Source organism: Rousettus aegyptiacus, unplaced genomic scaffold (assembly GCF_014176215.1).
Source record: "Rousettus aegyptiacus isolate mRouAeg1 unplaced genomic scaffold, mRouAeg1.p scaffold_m13_p_13, whole genome shotgun sequence".
Taxonomy (NCBI): Eukaryota; Metazoa; Chordata; class Mammalia; order Chiroptera; family Pteropodidae; genus Rousettus; species Rousettus aegyptiacus.
This window is the reverse complement of record NW_023416288.1, coordinates 31633728-31656958: the sequence shown is the minus strand read 5'-3', so window position 1 is coordinate 31656958 and position 23231 is coordinate 31633728. Positions and strand designations below refer to the sequence as shown.

At 47.8% G+C, this 23231-nt stretch overlaps 1 protein-coding gene across 1 annotated transcript in view; it reads left to right on the top strand.

The window, feature by feature from the left end:
- The window catches only part of RAPGEF5 (Rap guanine nucleotide exchange factor 5), a 201137-nt gene extending 192366 nt beyond the window's left edge, over window positions 1–8771 (top strand). The window contains exons 25-26 of the mRNA XM_016159524.2: window positions 1526–1580; window positions 4743–8771. Coding sequence (XP_016015010.2) covers window positions 1526–1580; window positions 4743–4861 — 174 coding nt within the window. The 3' untranslated portion in view covers window positions 4862–8771. The remainder of the gene's footprint in view (window positions 1–1525; window positions 1581–4742) is intronic.
- The last annotated feature ends 14460 nt before the right edge of the window (window positions 8772–23231 follow it).

Sequence of the window (23231 nt, the reverse complement as noted above, 5' to 3'; positions counted from 1 at the left end):
ATCACACTGTCTCCCCCTTCAGAAAACCCACAGATGAGGATCAGCACTCGGGTTTCAAAGCTGCACTCAGGCCTGGGCCTTGCCTCAGCTCACGCCTTGCATGTGCCGCCCAAATGGCATGCAATAGAAATCAACGTGACGCCATAGCTTAAAAGAACGAGGAAACCGCCCTGAGAATAGTGGCAAATTTGGGGAAGGAAATTCAACAATACATTCGCAGACATGAGTCAGGTCTCATTTCCCTGACAAATGCAACTCGAACGACTGCTATAACCACTGTCCTATTTAATTTCCCGCTATTGAGTAGAAATACAGTAAAAATACAGCTGCGAGAACAATTTAATGCATGAGTCATGTTCAAATACAGTTTCTGTAGTTCTGCCAGTTTGAAGTAAAAAAAAAAAAAATTAGTACTAACATTCTTTTAGCAATAATTTACTGAGGGTGTGCTGCGTGTGGACAGGCTTGTGTTCCGTGTTTGTTGGGGGCGGGGCACAAAAGGTGTAGACTCCCTAGGGGATGTTCGAAGCACCAGATAATGAACAATGTTGGTTCTCGACTAATAGGACGATGCTTAGATTTTGATGGGAAACCCATTAGGGAGTCACTGTGGAATTTTCAGAGGACCGGGACAGTGTTCGGAGATTGCTCTGGCAGCCATATAGGAGGAATTCTAGTGACGGATGGTCTTGCCCTGAATGTTCTTTTTCCTTCAATATGGAAAACCGAAAATGTTATAGCTCAGAAGGTGGTCGCAGGTACATAAGTACGAGGTGATGGGAACTTGTCCAAAGCAGCTGTGAGTTTAAGAAGACTTTTGCCCGGAGGTCAGTGAGAACTTTAAAGAAAGACGTTAAAGTAGAATGCTGAAGACTGTGGCAGGGAATGCAAATTATAAACAGAAAACAACCTTTGCAAAGGTTCGGCTGTTTTAGAAAATGTGTCTTTCATGACTCTCTCACTTCCTGTCACCATTTGAGATACTTGGATCTTTTAATTCCACAAAACTTCCTACCTCCGTTTAGCAAGCGTGTGTGAGTCAACGTGTATGATGAACGGGTAGGTGCTGGGCACGCAAAGCCCTCTGGCGCAGGCACCTGGTCTAGAGGAGGAGAGAGCTTCCACGGCAATTGCAACAGAAAGCTCTGTATCGTACAAAGACAGTGAGAACGTTGAGAATGGTGCCTCCCAAGTTCAGAAGGGCGATCTCAGAAAGGCCTCGTGGAGAGAAGGCGAAATGTCCCCTGTAGTGAAAAGCCAAAGCAAATTCGGACAGGTAGACTGGGGGTGGGAGAGCTGCATTTCTTTGCAGTGTTTTTTCTGTGGCCCAGGTAGAATCTGTGCAACCAGGTTTGGGAGCCACCGTTTCTATGGACAAGGATTAAACTCAGTATTATCAATTAAAGTGAAGTCCAGCTCCAAATTACACCCAAGGGTGTGAATATCCTTCAGTCCAAGCAGGCACACTGCTTCAGCAACACCCTGAATGATCACCCACTGATATGTTTCCCGCTCTTCCTTCCAGCACATGATTGCAGACACTGTCCGAACCCTGAGACACTGCAGGACTAACCAGTTTGGTGAGTTATTGAAGTCAGTGTGAAATGTAAATTTACTATACAGTGGTATGGACTGTGACCGTCTCACAAGTGTTTGGTAGAAATAACTTTAAACAGATTATAAAGTATAGTATGTACATCGTGTGCATATACTATGTTCTCCCTTTGTTTTATTGCTGTGTGTTTGAGATGCAGAGGAAGACTTAAGACAGATTTCTATCGACTCCTGGCTGCAGGTTTACACTCTACCCGAGTGACTTTGGACGATTGGAATCTCCCACCGCACCCGAACCCAGAAAGCCTTGTTTGCGTGCCCATTGGCACAGAGTTACCAGTGGGTTTATCAGGGGTTACCCGGCCCCTAACCTCCTTGGCTGGAGCCTTCCTAGAACAGGAATATAGTTCGTAAAAGTGCCTAGCGCAGCCTTCCAGAATCTTTCCTCCTTTCCAACAAAAACTTCCTGTCTGGAGCTGCCTTTCACTGAAAAAGTATTTTTCTGAGCACTTTTGTAGACTCCCCACTGAGACTCATGTATGTCAGAATATTGTTCCTTTTTAAATCTCAGGCATAATTTACATTATGTTTAAATCATGTTAAAACATTGCAGGAAGGAAGGAAATCAACGTTATTGAGTTCAAGGAGCTTTCACATGGCCAAGGGGACACCAGTATTGGTGATTGGTGAACAGAGATTAATTCTGTGGGTGTAGAGCAGAGGCAGCTCAGAAAGGTTACCTCATTCAACCATTATTCAAACCAGGTCTGTTTAACTTCCTGGCCCATACCCTTTCCTTTGCCTTGTGTAGATTCTATAGATATAAAGGACAATTTAGAAAAATAGAACGTTGACTTCAATAATTATAAATCAATCAAAGGTAACCACTGAGTAAGATTTACTTTGCTAAATAATGCATCCTCACTGTAAAACTATTTATTCAACAATACAGAATACACACACACATACACACATATACATATATATATGTGGGTGTATGTATATATATACATACATATATATACACACACGCGTGTGTGTGTGTATATATATATACACATATATATATGTGTGTGTATATATATATATATATATATATATATAGAGAGAGAGAGAGAGAGAGAGTGAGAGAGAGAGAGAGAGAGAGATATCAAAGCCCCACTTCCTAAGGATAGGTGCATATTCTTAAGAATCTTTTTCCTATCTATGCTGGTCTTGGCTGGCAATTTTGTACTCCAACAAAGCAATCAAACTTCTATATGAATTACAAAGTTTCTGTTTGAAAACAGGAATTATAAATACAGGACTTGGTTTTCTAAATATTCACATCAGTTAATAGCATTCGATATGTACTTAGATAATTCTCCATTAAGTACACGAGTACAGTGCAGTGATCACATTGTCACAGATTCATTCAAATGTAGTAGCATAATGTTACTGATGAGTTCATATTTCTTCCATCCTCCTTTGCTTCCCAGGCTTTTATGGGTGCTCAGCTAATTCTAAGACCTCAGTCTCACCAAGGGACTGTGGTTTATATTTGTGGCAAGTGTGGACGGGAAGGTTACACTGTCTTGTCTGGCCTTGACCCTGTCTTGAACCTCCCATCACCAGAGAATAAGTCTTCGTAGCACAAAGCAAAGGAGAAATTTAAATGATTATCAGGCCTGTTCGTGTTCTGTATTTCTGTATCTTTAAAAATTGGGTTTGGGACTAATTATCTAAATTCATTTCAATAGTTTATAAAGGCATAGTAAACCAATCTCAGCATTTGGCATAGAATAGTGTTAATCAAACCACTTATAAAATGTATGCAGTTGTCAGTTGTCATTCTATCATCTTTCTAAGGCCAAAAATTTAACAAGACTATCTTTGTAGCATCATGTTTTTTAAAGTGACATTTACTAAACCAAAAGCGGTCCTTTGGTGGCTTCTAGAGAAGACCTTCTAGAATGACACAGCTTTTTGGCCACTTTTAAACAAGCGGGATGGTAAAAAGTTTAACTCCTGGTGCTTTTTACTTTTTAAAACCAAGCAGCTTTGTTTCTATTAAATCTAAGAAATATAAACCATCCCTGACATACAGGCCTTTAATTATAAAATGCATTGTCATAGAGGAATCAAAAAACGGGTTTTCACCAAGAGAAAAATTGCTGCATTCAAACGCTCAGCCTCCTGCAGGACCCTTCCTTCTGCTCACGCGGAACTGGTCTCACACCCCATCTGAACGTCCTTGAAGCGAGCGGATGTGATGTCACCGTGACTCACATTTTCATGGTCTCTCTCTAGCGCAGTTTGGCCAGTCTCCTGGTGCCTTGGGGCTTTGGAGTTTTGGGGTCTTTTTTTGGAGGGGGAAGCTTTTGTATGTTTTTGACTATGGAAAGTGGGCTTGCTCCGTTGCACAGCCTGTCTTAGCTCAGCTTCCTCCTCAGAGCTGTCACCGGGGTGACACATGCGTTCACAGTGCACCGAAGCCGCGCGTGGCCTTTGATGCTTTAACCGCCCTGCATTTGGGGGTGGAACGCCGCCTTGCCTGGTCTGTAACCGCGTCGGTGTTCGCCCATCTGACACCTTCAGAGCCTGTCGCGCCTGTTAACCGTAACTCAAGTTCAGTTCTGTGATACCTGTTCATTCAATTGGTCCCTTATTTTTTTTCCAAAAAAAAAAAGGATACCAGTGGATTATACAAAAATCAATAACAACAAAAAGAGCTATTGTGTCCATGCACTCATTGGATTAGCAGTGATTTCAGCAGTTGCACGCTGAGATAAAGGAGCCAGTGAAAGCCACTTAAACAGGCAACCGTTGTGACGTGTGACCTCGGACCATGGAGGGCCGGGTTCCAGTCCTGCTCTGCCACTTCCAGGCCCGTGTGTCTGTGCTGCTTCCCATTCCGTAGAGGAGGATAACTATGTAGTCACTACGTGCTACGTAACGTTAGGTAATAAATGCTGTGTAAGTGTTGATAAAACAAGCACCTTGCCAGTCCGATTACCTGACCCGAGGAACCTAGTCTGAGTGAAAAAGCAACTCCTCTGTTAGGATAAAGAAATCTCTTCCGCGATTCTGACTAACGAGAGTCTACCTAATGGATTTGCTCTAAGCCTTAATGTCAGTTTTCACTGGTATTTAGAAATAGCATTACTGTTCTCATGAGATTGACTGTCGTTTTTCCCTCCAAAAATTAGGAGGTGAGATGTCTCCAAAAGAGCACCAGGAGTTAAAATCCTACGTCAATCACCTGTATGTCATTGACAGCCAGCAGGCCCTGTTTGAGCTCTCACACAGGATCGAGCCCCGGGTGTAAGCCCTGCCGCCCCACGCCTCGCCTCGCCTGTAACTGCAGCACTTTGAGCTACAGAAATGTCCATGCCAAGTACTTCACTTTCCTGTGAGAAAAGAAGTTGCTGAGTTTTATCAGTAAGTCGCAAGGCATACACAGGAAAGCCAACCCAAACGTGCTCGGGAAGTGACATCAGCCACCAGAGATGGGGAGAGGCCTCTCCTTGCTGCATTGAGAACGAGGAGGCAGAAGTGTCAGGCGCATTCTGAAATGGAGAAGTCCGGTTCCTTCTGCAGGTGTCTTTGATCCCATCCAGTTTTTCAGTTGGAGATGTGCCAGCGTCAAGACAAGGGATCACGTCTTGTTATACGGTGACCAAATATTTCAGTAAGCAGGGAGGCGTTTTACTTTGACTGGTAGTAGATCATGTTTTTAGGCTGTCAAAGAAGTGGCGTGTGTGAACACCTGAAGGCAGTGATGCCATCTCTAGATTTCCAGGGAGAAGGAGTGGCCTCTGTCTGTGCAAACTTCGATATCACCCAAAGCCACTTGTGTCTAGGGAGTTAGCGAAAACCAGAAGGTGACTTCTATGCTCTGACTCCCAAAAGGGAAATGTCAAGGCATGCATTTCTTTGCATCCACAATCACTTATGGATATCTGCTCAGAGGTGAAATTCATTTCTGCACAACTGATTTGCAACTATAGGCAAGTTAGACTAAGTCGTTTTGCCATTAATGAAAAATAGGAATCTTTAGTGACTCACTGTTTAATTTCCGGGGGTTTTCTTTACACGTGCAAATGGGCTCTCACTTCCTATAGGGAAAAATATGATTTTTGAAAGAGCATAATGCCTCGTGCCCTGCAGACACTCTATATAACTGTTGATTGTGGTGACAGAGAGTCACAGAGGTCTGCGTTCTTGTGCCTGATGATACCCTGCTGATTTGCATGTCTTCCGCAGGCTCCTTGCCCAAGAGTGTGATGATAGCACCCAGTCCAGGGAGGGTAAGCGGGACTGGGTGGGTGAGGCACTGGGCGCAAGGTATCACAATAGCGGTAATTGCCTGTCTTACAGCAAATTCAGAGAGCCCCAAAACAGACAGATGTCTGATTTTTATTAGACACTTACAAATCCTATAGTTCATCTCCCAACCAAGACAGGGAGCCTTTCTATAATTTGTCTTTTTTTTTTTTTCCAGTCATTTACATCCTTTTTTAATGCCCATTGTTATAGGTTAGGCCTCCTCTAGTAAATAAGACTCTTGCTATTCTCCAGAACTGGTTAGAACTCCCCTGACCTTCAAATGAACAAAAAAAAGCTCATGGGATACAATGCTGAGATCCGCCCCTGCCAGGTGGATCGCAGGCCCATTCATTTCCCACGCGTGCGAATCCTGGCGCAGCTCTCACCACTCCGGCCTGTTCCGCTCTTCGGTGCCATCCCGAGCTGCTTCCTTTTGTCTCATCAGCGTCTCATTCCCTGATGCTTTCTGACACCTTGAGAGCAGTGTTGTTTCCTGGGCCCAGGAACCACGGTGAGCTTGACAACTCCCCGGAGGAAACCCGGGGAGAAGATTTTTGGTAGGGCATTCAAAGCGTTTCAGCCTGTCCCAGCATGTAAAACTGCAGTCCTGAAAACGAGCAGGATTTTATAGAAAGGCACCATCCTGGGCTGCTCTACTCAGAAATGCTCCAGGCTACCGGAAACGGAATGAGACCCCCCTGGAGGAGACCAGGACCTCGGAACCAGAGCAGGCAGCCATCTCTCACATCCGATCAAGCCCTGGGAAGGCTTCACGATCGCTGAGGACAGAGCGGGCGTACGGCACACACGTGTGTTCTTGTCCCTTCTCGCTAGCCTAATCGTGCAAGGCCGTTTTGACATTGTCTTTATGCTTTACAATTCACATTGTTATTCGTATAAGACCTACAGTGTTCCATCTAAAACGGTTTTCAGTTGTTCCAGTGGAGAACTATTTCAGCACAGACCTGAATTCAGATGTGTACACGGCCGAACAGGCCGCCTGTACATCACGTCTGAGCACATCGTGATGGCGGAGTGAGCGTGTGGCGCCCGGGTAGAAACAGGCTGGGGAGAAAAGGCCACGTGTCCACTGTGTCGTTCAGCCGTGGTCGGGCGGCTCTCAGGCCAGCAACAGCAAAGAGAAGAGAGGATTTTGTTTAGTTTAGATTTGCTTTTGCATTCCCATCTTCCGAATGTCAAAATCTCCAAACCTTTCTGAAGTGTAATGACTCTCTCCAGAGATTTCCCAGGGAGCAGCTCTCAGAAATTTCAGAAGTTCTGAGAAGATGTAAATCTGGAACTAAAGAATTCAAAGGCAGAATTGTGGGAGCCAGATTTAGCTCAACATGAAGTTCTGAGGAATCTTCACTGTCCAGCGGGAAGGTGGGGGGCGGGGGGCTGCTGGGGGACTTAGTTCCTGCTGACAGGGATGGGCCACACTCCTTCTCCAGATAGTTGTTGCCTAGGCCACTTTGGAATAGTTTTATTCTAGCTAGAAGGGTGGACTGGAAGATGTCTAAGCTCCTTCCCAGCTCTTTTAGATTTTATGATCACATAAAGTCTCCACTCTGAAACCTGCAGTCTGCCACCTTCGTGGGAAGTGGGGCACGGGCACTTTGAAGTGGGTCCTTTTTGCTACAGCATGACTCTCAGACAGACCTGCAGGTCTGTGGGTTCATCAGCGCCCAGCTAACCCGCCCTGCTTAGAACTTAGTGCAGGACAAATTCCTGGAGGCAAAATGGCAACCTTTCTGAAAATTTTTTTTTGCCATATACATTTGCAGATGCTCCAAAGACTCAGCATTTCAAATTCACTCTTTGTTATAATCTGTACAATTGCCAAACAGTTGTACTGATATTACAGCCTGCATTTCCTTTATTCTAGTATCGTTCATTATGTGTAGCATAAATTCATTTTCCTAGACCGCTATCCACAGACAAGTCACGTGGAGTGTATGCCGAACTCAGCGTGAGGATAAACTAAAAGCCCACCCCTCTGTGGTGGCAGGGAGAAGGTGTTGCACTAAGGCCTACCTGCCTCCGAGTAGGAGAACCTGCTACATGTGAGAGAGGGTGCCAGGGGCTTTGGACCCCCAGAGCTGAGCTTACCCTGCTTTGTGGTAGCTGTCACTCACACCGCAGATCCCCAACTTCTTGCTTCCAAATGGCACAACTGCTCCAAGCTTCTCAGAACCTGGCACAAATGTTAAAACGGGGAAAATCGGGGGCACCGCAGTTATAGAACGTGGAGTTTCTTTTAAATGCTTCAAACATGTCCTTAAAATTTCAGCCTGCTTATTAATGAGTGGGCCATTGTGCTTAAAACTAGTAGGGGAACAAAGGTTTTTTAAAAATTGCCAAAAAGCTAGATGAAAATGTACTACTGTATAAAGCAAAGCTGTATATACTAAACGTTTTTTAGCAGAGTACTATTTATTTGCATAGCCTATTTATTGTATTCGTATTACAAGGTTATTAAATACCAGGATGAAATCGATGACCTGAAGCGAGGACTCTGGCCTTTTGACGTCTGATCGATTAGGACCGCCGTGACGCCGTCAGCTTGCGTTAACAATTAGGAGATAGAAAACCCGAAATCAGGGTATCTACCTAACTTCTCAGGGACTACACTTTGTAGTTTTCCACCATTGTAAGAGCTGGTAAATATGAAACATTGGTCGAATTACCAGAATTGCCATTAACAGTATTTTCTTTCTCAGATCCCATGCTTTCTGCTTCTGTACATATGACTGTGCTGTGTATTTATCGAAGCTAGCAAGCAATAATTTATACGTAGAAATGGTCAAGCAATATAAGGTGAAAACTTACATAAGTCACTGTTACCTTATCTTGTATTTTCAAGTGTTTTTTAAAACTGCTTTTCCAAATATAAGACTATGTTAAAGATACTGTTCATGCCTCGTAGCTTCTTGTTTTGTCTGTGACAAAGTGGGCTACAGAGCCTGCATCCGGGCAGCGTGTTATGTGCAGTCATTTGGAACATAGAAATCACTTGCCAACTGAGAGAGCTACAGGTAGGTGAAGAGGTTTCCCACGCAGCCCGCAGACACCTGACTCACACCGCCGTTTAGGTATTGCCGACCTGAACACCCTGCGTTGGAAATCGCGTCAGTGTTCTCACATTCTAGGGTTTGGGGACGCCAAGGACGCTGTCATCACCTCACCTCCCCGGGCTAAGACAGGTACTCTCCCTTCCGTACCTGCCCAGACCCTGAGGGAGGCTCCAGGTCCTGGTCGTGATGGCCTAGGCCCATGGGCGTGGTGGTAAGGAGAGGAGTAGCAACGATGCTCGGTGGAAATGGGGAGACGAGGCAAACGCACAGTGTGGCCAACTCGTTGACCTTCTCCCGCCTGCACGTAAGAGGGCTGCACATCTTGCCCGCTGGGGTCAAACTTGGCCTTTGGCCTGTGGTGGTCCCTCCCTGCAAGAGAATCAGGTGTCTCACCACGCTGAACTCAGGAGTGGCCACATGTCTTATTCTGTTCCATGAAAAAAAAGGGGAGAAGTGACCTGTACGTTTATAAACTGAAGCGTTACAGGGTAGCCTGTGCCGGCCACGTCTCCTGCTGTGAGACCTGCAGTGTTCCAGGTAAAGGTGCTTGCATCCACCTGGGTCTCCAGCCTGTAAACAATGTATAACTTGAGTAAGAAATACAACATTATCATTAAAAGCCACTGAGATGAGCGGGGGGCAGAGATGAGCTGACCTCAACAGAATTTAGCCTAAGCTGACTAGTAAGCAGAGTCTCCCAGGACACTTTTTTCTTGATAAACTGCCCTTTCCCTCAGCCCACATGTGGGCAATCGTATTGGCTTTGCATAATACCTAATGGAAGAAACTATCCAACGTCCCACAGCCATCCCAAGGGCTTGTCTCTACATGCGAAAAGGTAAAGGCCATAAGGTGATTTTCTTGGGCTCTTCATCCCCAGGAAGTGGCATTTCTGTGAAACCAGGGAAAATGGGAAGGGAGAGCCGAGGGGTTATTGCCTCTAAGACACTGGGGAGCAGGGCGAGGAGGACCGCTGAGCTTCACTGCTTGTCCTCGTCCCATGGCCACTGCATCCGTGGGGCGGGCCTGGGCCCTGCAGGAGAGGAAGCCTGAGGCCCCCGCTTTGGAAGGGAACAGGGGAAGAAAGGGGGATCCCCTACGCTCAGAATATGTGGGGGTTCTCTTCGTTGGGGTTGCCAGTCCTGGGAAGGGGAAGACGAAGGCTCCCACCTCCTCAGAAGCTGGTTCTTGTTCGTATTTTCAAACCCCAAACTGTTGGCCCCAGTGAGCTAACTACAAAGTTCAGGGACTGAGCTCCCCATCTGGTCCGGCTCTCTCAGGTCTCCCTGGATTCACAGCGATCCCCTTGCGTGTTTGTCTTCCATCCACTTAAACAAACGAGGTTCCTAAAGCTTTAGACGTGCTCGTCTTTGGTACAGTATTCCTGGTCCTGAAGGCAGCACGAATGTCTCCCCTCACAGAAGCAGCTCGCTCCCGGGATGCCCCTAAGGAGCAGGACAGACACCTGCAGAAGTGCTGGGTCCCAAGGCTATGCGCGGGCCAGGCTCCTGTGTCCACTGTGCTCCTGGGGACCCGAGCCGAGGTCCCTGCTCCAGCCACACTTAGAGCCAGTCAAGTCACAGCTCTTGATTTTGTTTCCTTACGGTGATTTGGTGTTTGCTCGGTTGGAGTGAGCCTACTCCACGGCCCTACTGTGGCTCCTAACTATGTGTCTCTTTCCTTGGGCTCGAGGGTCTTCCGGGGACCGGGTTAGGGTTCCCTGTGGTCAGTTTTTGGGGCATTTCCACCAAAAGGTCACTTCACTCCTCACCAGGGTAGCGCCACAGTAAGCTGTGCAGCCACCTTCTGAATCTATTGCTCGAGCCTGGAGGTGAAGGACCTTCCTGGCCCTCCTCATATGGCCCTTCCACTCTAGGGCGCAGACCCGCAGGCCACCCCAGCATGGAGCCCCGTGTGCCCGAGACGCTGCCATGGAAGTGGTGTCGAGCCCTCCTCTCCTTCCGGCTGCATTCCTGCTCACAGACTTTCGGAGGTTCCCAAGGTGTCTGTGTGTGGTTCAAGTCTGGAACGTTTAGTTTGAACTCGAATGAAAATAATGGCATTCTGAGAAAACCCCTGTAATAGACACTTATTCTGGGAATTCGGACACTAACGAAACAAAGCAAAATAACGACGACGACCAAAAAAATAAAAAAATAAAACACCACCACCGCGGAGAGACCGAAGCATCAGCCGCCATCGGCCACACGGGAGACTTGAGGCAGCGGCGAGCGGTCCCCACGTCGTGCAGCGTGAGCGGTTCTCTGATGTCTCCTGACAGCGAAGGCTCGTTTCTCCAGTCTCCCAGGGTGAGTGATGTCGCCACCCAGCCAAGCCTGAACCACGGGAACAGTCTCGTTGCCCCTCCCAACACCACCTGCCCATCAAGTCCCTCCCAGCCACGCCATCCCCCAGAGCCTGCCCCACGAGCCCCGCCATCCCCCAGAGCCTGCCCCACGAGCCCCGCCATCCCCCAGAGCCTGCCCCACGAGCCTTGCTGCCCGTTACTTCAGTCACTTCAGTAGCCTTCTTTCTACCTAGTCTCCCTCCCTCTTGGCTAAATTTCCCCCCAGATAATCTCCAAACGGTTCTCAAAAAAAATTTTTTTTCCCTAAAACACAAATCTGATCGTGTTTTTCCCAGCACCTCTCAGGCTGTAGACCTAAACCTCCCCTGCACACAAGTTCTTCACATTCTGGCCTCTACATATCTGCTCAGGGCCACAGGGTTCAGGCGGATGTCCCCAGGACACTAATAATTTGGGACCCCCTTTAAAGTGGTATTATAAAGGTAAAGAGATTGATTCTTGCTAATGAAAATGCCTATTGAAAACAACGTGCACCAAACATTTGCGAAGTAAGTATACGTGAGGTTTATTTGCTGCTTGCAAGGTATTAAATCTTGAAGCTAGACTGATAAGGATACACTGATAGCTGGGGCTGGTGGAGGCCTCACTGGAGTAGCCCAAGCCACCAGAATTGCCTTGAGTATGGTGAGCTCTTCCCCCCTAGAGATGTGCAACCAGACCTCAAACCAACTAGCAATTTGTGCATCAGATGAGGGCTGGACCAGGAGACCTCTGAGGTCCTTCCAGGCCCTGGCTGTGAGGAAAGCTGGTGCAGATCTGTAATTGCTAGAGCTCATTACTTTTGTTTTGTCGAAGGAAGTGACTTGGCAGCTGTGGGAAATAAGAACTGTGCATGCTCCTTTGTATTCAGTTGACCTGGGCTGGGCCTCAGGCTGGAAGGGAAAAGGCAGTGGGTGGAAGTCGGAAAGGAGCGCCTGGCCCCTTCCTGTCCTGTGCCCAGTGCTGACTCCACAGTCCTGCCAGGGGCGAATGCCTGCAATAAACAACCGAATAAAGGCCCTGGGATCAACGCTGCGGCGCCCGCTTCTGAGTATTAATTAAGCTCCCGCCTCCCGAAGGTGAAGGGGGTGCACAGTAAGAGTAAGCCGCACCCCGCGGTCACTGCACTTCCAGCTCCAGCCATCTGCCCCGCCCCTCCCCCATGCCTCTCACCCAGGCTCCTGGCCTGGACCCAGCACTCAGGTCTGGCCAGTCTCTTTTTCGCACTGTGGATACAGCGTGCCCAGGACCACCGAAGCCAAGCTCGGCCACTCCCAAGCCCTCTGGGGTGACCCCACACTGAACCCCCTTATCTCTGTCTGAATTCCTGCAGCAGCTCCCGCCCTTTACTCTTTGGGTCACCGCCCTTCATTGTCTTGCCGCCCACCCACCCGGGGGCGCTGAGGTGATGGGGTGAGGAACAGGATCAGCAGTGCCACCTCTGCAGCCAGACTGCCAGGTTCAAAACAGGCTCAGACGTTTAAAAGTTAGGAGAACCGGCAACAGTTTCCACCTCGATGTTATTCGTTATTTCTGCACCTCATAAAACAAGGGTTAAAAATCCCAACTCCCTCAAAAGGTCTATGAGAAATAACATGAGAAAACACATGTACAGTGCTTAGTACAATTCCTGGTACATAGTGAGTACTCAAATGATAACGATGATGATGATGATGATGATGATGATGATGATGATGATGATGATGATGATGAAGAAGAAGGAGAAGGAGAAGGAGAAGGAGAAGACTGGATGCACGCCAGGTGATTTGCACACCACATTTCTACTCTATGGTGGGCAAGTTACTTCTCTTGCCCTTAGCCTCTCAATTGTCTAACAAGTCAATCAGCAGCATCCGCGCCACAGGGCTGTTGAGGAAATTAGACAACGCCCGCAAGAGTCCTCCGCACAGGCTAAATTTAGTGAGATACAAATATGAGATCTCCTCTTGAATCCCCACATACTTGCATGACACTGGGAGCCAACCATGCAAATATCTGAGGGACAAGCACCGCAGGCAGAGAGAAGAGCAAGTGCAAAGATCCTAAGGGTTTTAAGGACCAACAAGGAGCCTGGCGAGGCCAGAAGCCAGAGGTAACATGACCAGGCCACACAGAACCTGGATGTTTCCTCTAACTCAGAGGAGAAACCACTGGAAGATTTCAAGCAAAGAGTGATAGGATCCAATTTGTGTTTCAACAAGATCCCTCTGGCTGCTGATCTTTCAACTGACCAAAGAGGGGCACAGATGGAAGCAGAGCCATCAGTTAGGAAGCTTTTGGTATAATCCAAGCAAGATAACCATGTCGATTTCTGCTCGTTGGTGGCAGGGGTTGGTGATGTAGAACAGTTCTCGATCTATCTGGAAGGTAGATTTGACAGCATTTGCTGATGGATCGAATGTGGGCAAAGAGAGGAGTTGAGGTTAACGCTAGGATTTTGGCTCGAGAAACTGGAATGATGGAATTGCAACCAATTGTTAGGAGAAAGACCATGGAAGTAGCAGGTTTGAAAAGGAACATTGAGAGCTCGCTCTGGGATGTGTTCCGTTTGAGATGTCCACTAGACATGGACTGGAGCCCATAGTTGTTTCTTTACAGCAGATCTAGCTTCGTATACTAGATATACTCCAGCTTAAACCCCACCCCCATCTTGCACTCACCAGGGTCAAAGGTGAAAGCTGAGGCATTGTAGGCAATGAGTATGTGCTTTGAGTTGATTAAAGCTCAATAATGACCCTTCAAGGCTCCAGGTCCATGTTCCAAGCAAGCATTCCCAGAACAGAACCTTCTAAATTTCACCAAACACATATCACCCCGTTGAGCAGCGGGTCATCTTGGGCCACCGACTGTGGCTCTTGACACTTCCTGCATCAACCACGCCTTCGACTTTGACTTCGCAGATTCATTTAGTGGCTGCCTTCTCATTCAGGCTTTTCTTCCCAGAATAAACTCATAAATATGAGTTACAATCTTGTCATCGCAGATTCTGGAGGCTGCAGTTAGCCAAGACGCAATGCAATACGTCTACGACGCATGCAGTAATAGGCCCTCGAAACGGGCTTTTTAAAGTGGTTACAGATTTTCAATTCAATTTTGCTATTGCACAGCCAAAGACAAACTTTATCCTTCATGGGAAATAACCTTCTTTTATCCTCAGAGCAATCGGAAGGGAGGAATTTTTCATCTACAAAGTGCCCAGCCCAGCACATGGCGCACAGTGGACGCTTAAGGAATAATTTGTTGACAGAAAGACGCCTCTGCCACAGTGACCAAAATGTGAGTCATGAGCGACATCTGGTGGGCTGTGGTGAATTCACATCCTGTGCAGAACTGAAGTCAGCAATGCCTGTTCCCGAGGACCCCAGTTAAACCGCAGGGCACAATGGGGCACTGTCGAAAGTTGGCAGCGGAGTGACAGGCCATGGCGTGGTCGCTTTGCGGTGCCAGGCCACCGTCCAGTGGGCTGTTGTTCTCTGTTTTTGTAGTACAATGCGGAGGGTTTTGTTTTGGGGTTTTGTTTTGTTTTTTTAAAAAACAGACACCTAGGGTGTAAGAAAGGAGCTAAACTAGAGAATGTTAGTGCTTGAAGGCATCACGCAGGGTCTGTAGTCTGTCGTCTCCTAAGGGGAAGAGGACCGGCAGAGACAGGATAGGATGGATCAGGCAAGTCCTCACTTCTCCCCAGTCCCCTGGCATGGCCCTCAGAATAGAGTGAAATCCCCAAACATGACTTCCCAGGCACGCCGATCTGACCCCCGCTTCCTCCCCCAGCCTTTCCTCTGGGTACAACTCCCCACCCTCACCCCACTCCCCAGAGACACACACGTTGGCCCCACACCAGCTGAGCCAAACCTTTCGGGTGCCCTCCCGGGCCTTTGTGGTGATGTTTCAACAAGCGATTATTGAGCAGGTCCTCCATCCACTAGGAGGCGCTGTGACAAACGTAGGGCTGCAATGGTGAACTAGCGTCCCAGACCCTGCTCACTGAGCTGTGGATGTGGGCTGCCCTTGCCCGCATCTCTCCTCTGCTCTTCATTAAGTGACTCTCCCTCGTGCCCCGGTCTCAGCACCTCCAGGAAAGCTGCCCCAGCCCCTCTACCACCTCGGATGCTCCTCTGAGGGATGTCTATGGCCCCTCGGCTTTACCCCTCTTCAATTAAGTCACGGGCGGCCACTGCCGGGCCTCACCTTCACCCCCGACTGGATTAGATGACGCCTCAGGGAAAAGGCTGTCTTTTTCACCCAATTTGTCAGCGTTCATCACAAAACCAGGCACATGGCACGACGTACTCCTGTGGTCGGAAGAGCTAAGGTAACTGTCACAGACCAAGGTAAAGGACACAATTGACTACAGAGATGCTGCAGTAGCAGGAGACTCGGCCGCGTGCAAACCAGGACTGAGCTCCCTCTGCTGGCTTCCAGTCCCCATGAGGGTGGAGCTAACCTACGACCCTGCCTGATAACGGGTGAGGACCTCCAGGAGCTGGGGCAAGGGGAGGGAGGTCCCTCTTGGTCCCTCCCAGTGTCCCCGTGTCTGCTTCTCCAAGGAGCTGGTAGCAATTTCAACACATTCCTGAGCACTCATCGCTAAGGTGAATCCAAGTTCACGTTCTCAGGGCAGGTTCCAGGTAAACCCTCCCAAGGTCTGTGCCAGTAGCAATCAGTCCAGGGGTCCCCGGGCCACCACTGTCACACTCTTCCTCAAAGCTCCAGAACGCCGTTTCCAGTTCCTAGGAGACCGTGGGGGACATTAGCTAGGCAGTGCTCAGAAACAACATTCTCGCTGACTGGGGGTGCTGAGAATCCGGGTCCTCTGCTCACCTTTCACCTCGGCACTGTCACCCCAGGGCTAATCACTTTGGCAGCTCACAGATCCCACGAGGGCTAAGAATTTCCCTGTCACAGTGGCTGAGCCACCCTGCTTCCCCAGCTATTTATAAGCATCTGGAACATTCCCAGGGGTAGTCTCAGTGGGCAGCCTGCAGCCTGACGGCTGGGGGTGGGGGTGGGGGTGGGGGTGGGGCGGGGGCGGAATGCAAAGACAAAGCTTCATTTTCTTCCGTCCCATCTTTCCCATGGAAGAGCCTCGATGGCAGATCCAGAAAGAAAAGAAGGAAAAGTCATCAGCTTTTCATCCTTCAGTCCCTGGTATTGGCCCCATGGTTGCCTCTGGGCTACGTTTGTTCTTTGGAGGGGTGAGGAGGGGCGGGGTGTGAGGCTACCCTTCTCTGGAAAGGCCAGAGTCAAGATGCTGGGATCAGCCAGTGGTCCTAGAGGAACCCATGCTTTCTGTAGTGCATTGAAATTCCCATTCGCCCTGGGGCAGAGCTTCCCCTCAGAGTCAGAGGTCAGTCCAGGCCTGGGACAAAGCACAAGCGTAGCCTGGAAGCCAAGACACGCTCGTAGGAAATGGAGATAAACGGGCGTTTCAGAGCGGCCGAAGTGGTGGGCGTGGGGCATTGCCCCTTCCTCTGGCTGGCAGTGGCCTGGTCACTTGGTCCCCAAACAGTCCTTCCATTTTGGAGATGCCAGGTTGGTTTGGACCCAAGGCTTGATTGTTCTGGGTGAGAGTGGGGAGGATTGACAAGAAAAAAGGCTCCCCCCTGGACAATAAATGTGACACTTAACCGCATTTCATGCTTCTGTACTACGCCTTCCTGGTATGGAGGGCACTCTTTTCTGAGAGGCTTGTTTTAATAAATATTTTAAGAAAAGGTCCCAATCTTAGGATTTTTTTTTTTTTAATAGTGAAAATCCTGACAATTCAGAACTGCTTAGTGTCTTCCTTTAGATGTTAAAAGAATAGCTCACTAGTTCCTCTGCCTTGCTGTTTATTTCAGTCCATGCTCTCTTTGAAAGATCCCTGGAGTTTGAATCAGGAACTCTGAGTCTGTTCTCTGCTCCATCTTATGGACGGGTGACCTTGGTCGGGTCGCATATCCTCTCTGAGCCCAGTTTTCTAACATTCTGTGTATGCAGAATCATAGGGAGGGAAGAGACACGGCTTGGTTAGCTCACTATGTCGCCATGTAATGACTGTTTTGATTCTCTGTTGGAGATTCATTCATTCACTCGCCCAACAAATATTTGGTATATGCAGGAATCATGACAGGCATGAAGATGCAAAGTGGAGGAAGACGTGGTCCCTGCCATGAACAGGCAGCATGCTATGATGGAAAGACACTGGTTTTCTGAGGGACACAACCAGGTCCTAGCACTAATTGGCTTGTGTGTTTAGCTAAGTTTCTATAACTTCTCTGAGCCTTAGTTTTCTCATCATCTGATGGGGTTATCGTATAGAGTCACCGACCATCCCGGTTTGCCTGAGACTGAGGAGTTTCCTGGGACACAGGAATTTCAGAGCTAAAACCTAGAAAGTTCCAGGCAAATCAGGACAAGGTGGTCACCTAAATGAGAGAGGAGTTGAAATGACACATAGAAAGGGCATCTAATAGCTATTCTAGAAGTGTGAGCTTCCTGTGCCTGCCTGTGCACAGGCACAAACACCCATACCCACACTCAATACCGTAAAGGGGGGGAAATGTAAACAAATGAGTATGGCACCACTACGGCCCCACACGGAGAGCAGGACTGCTCAGAGGAGCCAGAGGAGGCAGCAGAGAGCAAGAGCCCTGGGGCTGGGTACCGCAGGGAACGGAGGATTTTATCAGGTGAGCGGTGATGACTAGAGAGGTGCATCCTGCGCATGAAATGTTTGTAAATCGACAAAATCTTAAGAGCTTAGAGCTCTGTGGGATGTCCTGTGTGGCTAGAACTAAACAGGTAAGATGCTAAAGGTAGGTTCGATTTGTATAGGAAAGGCTTTATGTGTGATTTTAAAAGGCTTGGACATCATTTTTAAGATCTCTAGACACCTTCGATGAGGCATCCTTCTGGTGAAAAAAAAACATCGAAAACCCATACCTTTCCCAATATACGTACATGTGTATAAAGAATGCACATATATTGCATAAATAAAGCATACACAAACCAGAAATGTTTAAAGGATCAGATTAAAGGTAAATATAGATGGAAGTTCTGTTTTCTCTCTGTGCTCCAGCAAACTATCTTGCCTTCTTCCCTGAGTAAATCCTCCCGCCCTCCAACTTGAGAGAGCACAGTGGAGAGTCATGGAAGGTTTTGGATTAAAGTAAAAACAGACATGATCAGATCTGATTTTTTGGAAAATGCCTCTGGCTGCCTATAGAAGGTGCTGGAAGCAGAGATTGGTAGGAGGCTGTCGTAAAAGTCCAAGAGAAAGGTACCAGTAGCCTGGACTAAAGTAGCAGCGTGGGTATACAGGGAAGGTGACAGATTGGAGAGATGTTTAGGAGATGAAATAAAGAGGAACTGTGAATGAAAATGGAACTTATGGAGTTAAATGCATGCATCTTGAAAGATGCCCACAAGGAGAGATGCTCCCTGAGAAGTGCATTAAGTTCCACCGACATTTTCAATCCACACTCCAAATGTGATCCAGAGAAACAGTCAGGGCCCTATTGGGACTTTCATGGGCCCTAGACACTTTGCTTTCATGGGCTCCTTACTTCATTAAAAAATATGTGTCTTTGTGTGTGTGTATAAGTATTTTACACATAGTAAACACATATATTACATATATAGATGCATATTTTCCAACTGCATTAGTATAAAGACGTATATAATCCGGGAGTATTATATTCCTTTTTTTTCCTTCAGATTTTAAAATAAATTAAAATACTTTCCTGGGTCTCTTAAAGTATCGGGGTGGGGGGCAGTGCTTGGGCAATGCCAGCCTGCGGGTGCCTAGAGGATAAGCCAGCCCCGGAAGCCAGTCAGGTTCTGGTTGCACTGAAATTCCACAGGATCAATGTGAGCCTGGAGCGCCATCTAGTGGCTGACGTGCTCGCAAGCTGCTTTTGTCTTGCAAAATTGCAAAACCTTCACTCAGGAGTCCCAGACCAGACACAATTCCAGTTATCACTGCTTAACTCAGAGCCAGACTGCCCTGTACCTCAGAACGTGATCTTATTTGAAATAGGGTCACTGAAATTAGGTAAGATGATGCTAGATCTCAATCGACATTCCACACCATCCTGTTACTATAGCAACACATACAATTTAACGCCGAATTCAAGACATCCCTGTATTAAAAAAAAAAAAAATCCCTTGGCCATTTTTCCATAATCCAGCCTCCATCTTCCCACTCAGTTCCTCTACTGCATCCCTCTTGGAAGCAGAATGAAATTTTCCTAATTTCAGCTCTCTTCTGTCACCATCCCCAGAGTTGAGCTCCAGGCCAAACTGCGTATCGAAATCCATTTTGTAACTTGGCAGAATGAAAGGGTCTTTCATTTTTCTAGGAACCACTCTCAAAAAGATACTTAGGATTACAGATGCCAATTTCTTTTCTTTCATTGCAATCATGTTGCATTATTAGTCAGCCACCATGCATGAATCCCTTTTGCAACTAATCCTCTGCTACTTCCAACACGCTACGTGGACTACTGTGGGCATCTAGATTCTGATGGCTGCCAGGAGAACCCAGTGGGGACTAGGGCTTTGTGGAGTTTCTACTGAATTATCTTATGTTCTCATTGACACGAGCATTTATCAGCGATGTTGAAGAAAGTCCTTTTTGCAATGAGATAATGTTGCCTGTGTTAGATTGTTTGTCTTAGTGAATTACTTTGATTTGCTTTAAGTAAATATCTTATGAGAGGGTAACTCAATTGAATCGCTTCTGCAGATGATGTGCGGAATTTTAAACATACTATTTTCTCCTGAAAACAGCTGAGCACATCGAGTAGACATCCCCGCCTGTGTGAAGGAGCGTGGCAGGCGCATACACAGAAATCAGGGCTCTTTCTCCTGCAGGCAGGCGATCATTTTGCCCCCTAGCCCAGGGCATACATCCAGTGGCAAAACACATGGGCTACCAAGCGCCAACTGAGTTTTAGGTGGTCCCAGGAATATTATTATGATTTAAAGGAAAACGAAATCGATAAAGTAAGATCAATTGCTCAAAACTCTGCCCTTACTAGAAATTAGTTCCTGAGCAAGATTTGAAGCAAAGAGCAGCCATGAGCAGCCGCGAAATCATGCCCGCCGACAAGACTTGAATCTGGTGTGTGGGTGGCTGCACAAACGTGCCCAGAAGGGCACCTGCTTGCAGTGCAATGCTCTGCGGCTTCCATCTTGAAATTCTGAAAATTTTAGTTTTGAATTTGTGTTTTGTCAGCGATGTCCAGTGGAACGATGGGGCCTGAGCCAGGGGCTTGGAGGCTCTTCAGATGGGGGGTTTTGTCTTTTAGAACACCTTATCAGTTTTTTGTTGCGAGCTGGACCTGCTGCTTGGGGTAAAAGGAACTGAGGGAAATGGGCCATTAGCGTGAGAGGTTATGTTTCTCTGGCCAGGGGTCTGCACGTTGTTTACTGTTTGCTGTGGCTGTCGGTGTTAGAGGCCGAACACCTCTTTGTCCTGTTTTTGCCTCCCCCGTCATCTGTGGATTTCCCCAGAGCCTACAGCATTTCGGAGGTGCACAATTGCCTCAGCCGTTCCCCGAGAGCACCAGTGATGTGGAAGGTGACAGCCGTCCGTAGTCCTATGATTAGGTCACAGTCTGTTAGTGGGCCTGTGCCCCGGGGCTGTGACCTTCACGAGAGCTGCTCAGTTTTACTTCACTTTTTTATTTCACCCCTTAGGTGAGACAGGGAGGCCAGAAGGGGCTGAGGTGGGAATCTCCCCTCCCCCAGGTTGAGTAGATGCTGGTAAAACCCCAGCAGGTGAGGCTGATAAAACAGTTGCTCTGGAGGGCAGGCTTGTTAAGAAGGCCAGACTGCTCTGGGTTAATAGTGGCCATTTTTCCTTCCCCCTTTGCGAAGCAGGAGGGGAATTTTATTCCAGCTGGGAATCATCGCTGTGAGAACCCGGCAGTGTCCTGGAGGTACCCCTCAGGAAGGGTGGGAGCTCCCTGGAGTTTTACCTCCCAAACTTGTCTGCACTGAGCCTCCGTCAACTACTCGATGACGCGTAGCCTTTTCCACCCGGCACTGAGTTCCACGGAGGTTTCTGCGCCCATGATTCTGCTCAGGTGAGTTGTGATTCTCTGTATCTACCTGCGGTCGCTCCAGTTTGGCGGGAGGCAGTGTCTTGTTCTGTGGCCTCAGTTCTCTGATGGATCTGAGAAGAGCTGTCGATTTTCGTTTTGCTCAGCATTCTTTGTTATTCTGTGGATGAGACAAACAGCTTCCAAGCTTCCTTACGTGTCGAACTGGAAACCGAAGGCCACTAATACAATATTTTACATTTTCTACAGTTTTAATTATATGGGAAGCAGTATGGTCTTGGGAAAGAGCGTGGGCTTTGGAGACCTTGACTGGGGTGTATGCTGATGGCCCCCCTTCTCCTGACTGCTGTACTTGAGGCCTCATCCCTCGTACTCAGGAGCATCTCAGGCCCCAGCCCAGGCAAACTGAATAGAATCCACCTTATAACAAGATCCCCAGGTGATTTCTGTACTTGTTAAAATTTGAAAAGCTCTGGCTCAAAGTGACTTCATGCCTTTGAGCATTAGTTTACCACCTCAGTTCCCAAACGGTGAGCTGAGGCACCCTGGGTGCCTCGCAGGAAGATCTCTGGGATATTTTTAAATTCCAAGGGAAGCAGAGCAACAGCTGTTCAGCACTGCGTGACCCACCAGCTTGAGAGAGTTCAGCTTCATCATTAAATCACTACATTCGTTTTGAGGCCACATCAATGAGAAGCTGGGATTCAGCTGGGGTAAAATACTCGTACTTGGTGAAAAGCAGGGTAGAATGAGAAATGAGCTAGAGCCCTGTCTGACACCAAAGTCTGAGAGGCTGTGCAGGACCCCACAGGCGCTCAGTTGCTGGGAGAGCTCTACGAATTAACGTGGTTGAACCTGACCACGTAATCAGTAGAGCCGTTGGGTATTTCCTTTCCCTGGGGTTACTGACGCATAGGAGCACCGACCTGAGGAAGTCTGCGAACCTCTGGTTTCACATGGGGTTAATTACTTCCCTCTCACTTGATTTTTTGAGTGGATTAAACGAAATGAGGTATAATAAATCCCTGTCCATCGAATGTTAATTCACCTCACTTTGCCCTTATTCGATCTGCTACTTTTCCTGTGGAACTTCATCTGTATTCTTTAAAGATGTGCAAACCCATCCTTCCAAGGTCAACAAACGCTGCTGGCCATTATCAATTTCTCTACTGTGTAGTGCTTACATGGGTATCATTCTCTGTTGTTTATAAACCCCTTCACACACACAATCTCCTTGAATGTCATAGCCTCATGAGAAAAGACAAAGAGGTATTATTAAATCCATTTTAAAGAAGAAAAATCAAAGCCCCCAAATTCAGCAAAGTTTCATAATTGCACGAGCTCACACAGCAGCGTCTTTTGCTACCCCAAGATTAGTGCCCCTTATATTTCTTACTGCCTGGAGGAAAAGGAAGCCATTTGAGAATCGGGCGGGATGTGGGCAGGGAGTTTTAATTTAAACTCTGCAGCTGGTCGGAATGCTAGCTTCCTGCTAGAGCAGAAGGCCATTCGCTGTAACTACTGAAGTCCGCTGACAGCTAGCCTGAGGGTCACACTTGTGACACTACAGTATTATTGGAGCCCAGTTAACTCCCCCAACTTGCCATGAAACTGCACAGGTCCTAGGGCAGCAGCAGAAGTCAGCCCAGCCTGCTGGGTGATTCCCTTGGACACTGAGCACCTGTCATGGGGCTGTTGCTGCTGCGGGGAGACACACTGTCCCTCAGGTGATCTCTACCTCCGCAGTGATTTGAGAGAAGCGGCAGTCTTTGAAATGGAAAAGGGCCCTGGGGATTGCGTAATACCCCCTCCCTTGCTAAACCTGGCTTTTACAAAATGGGCTTCTAACCCCCAGTGCCTGGCAGGATACATGATGGGGCTGGCAAGAAAGAAGTGGGT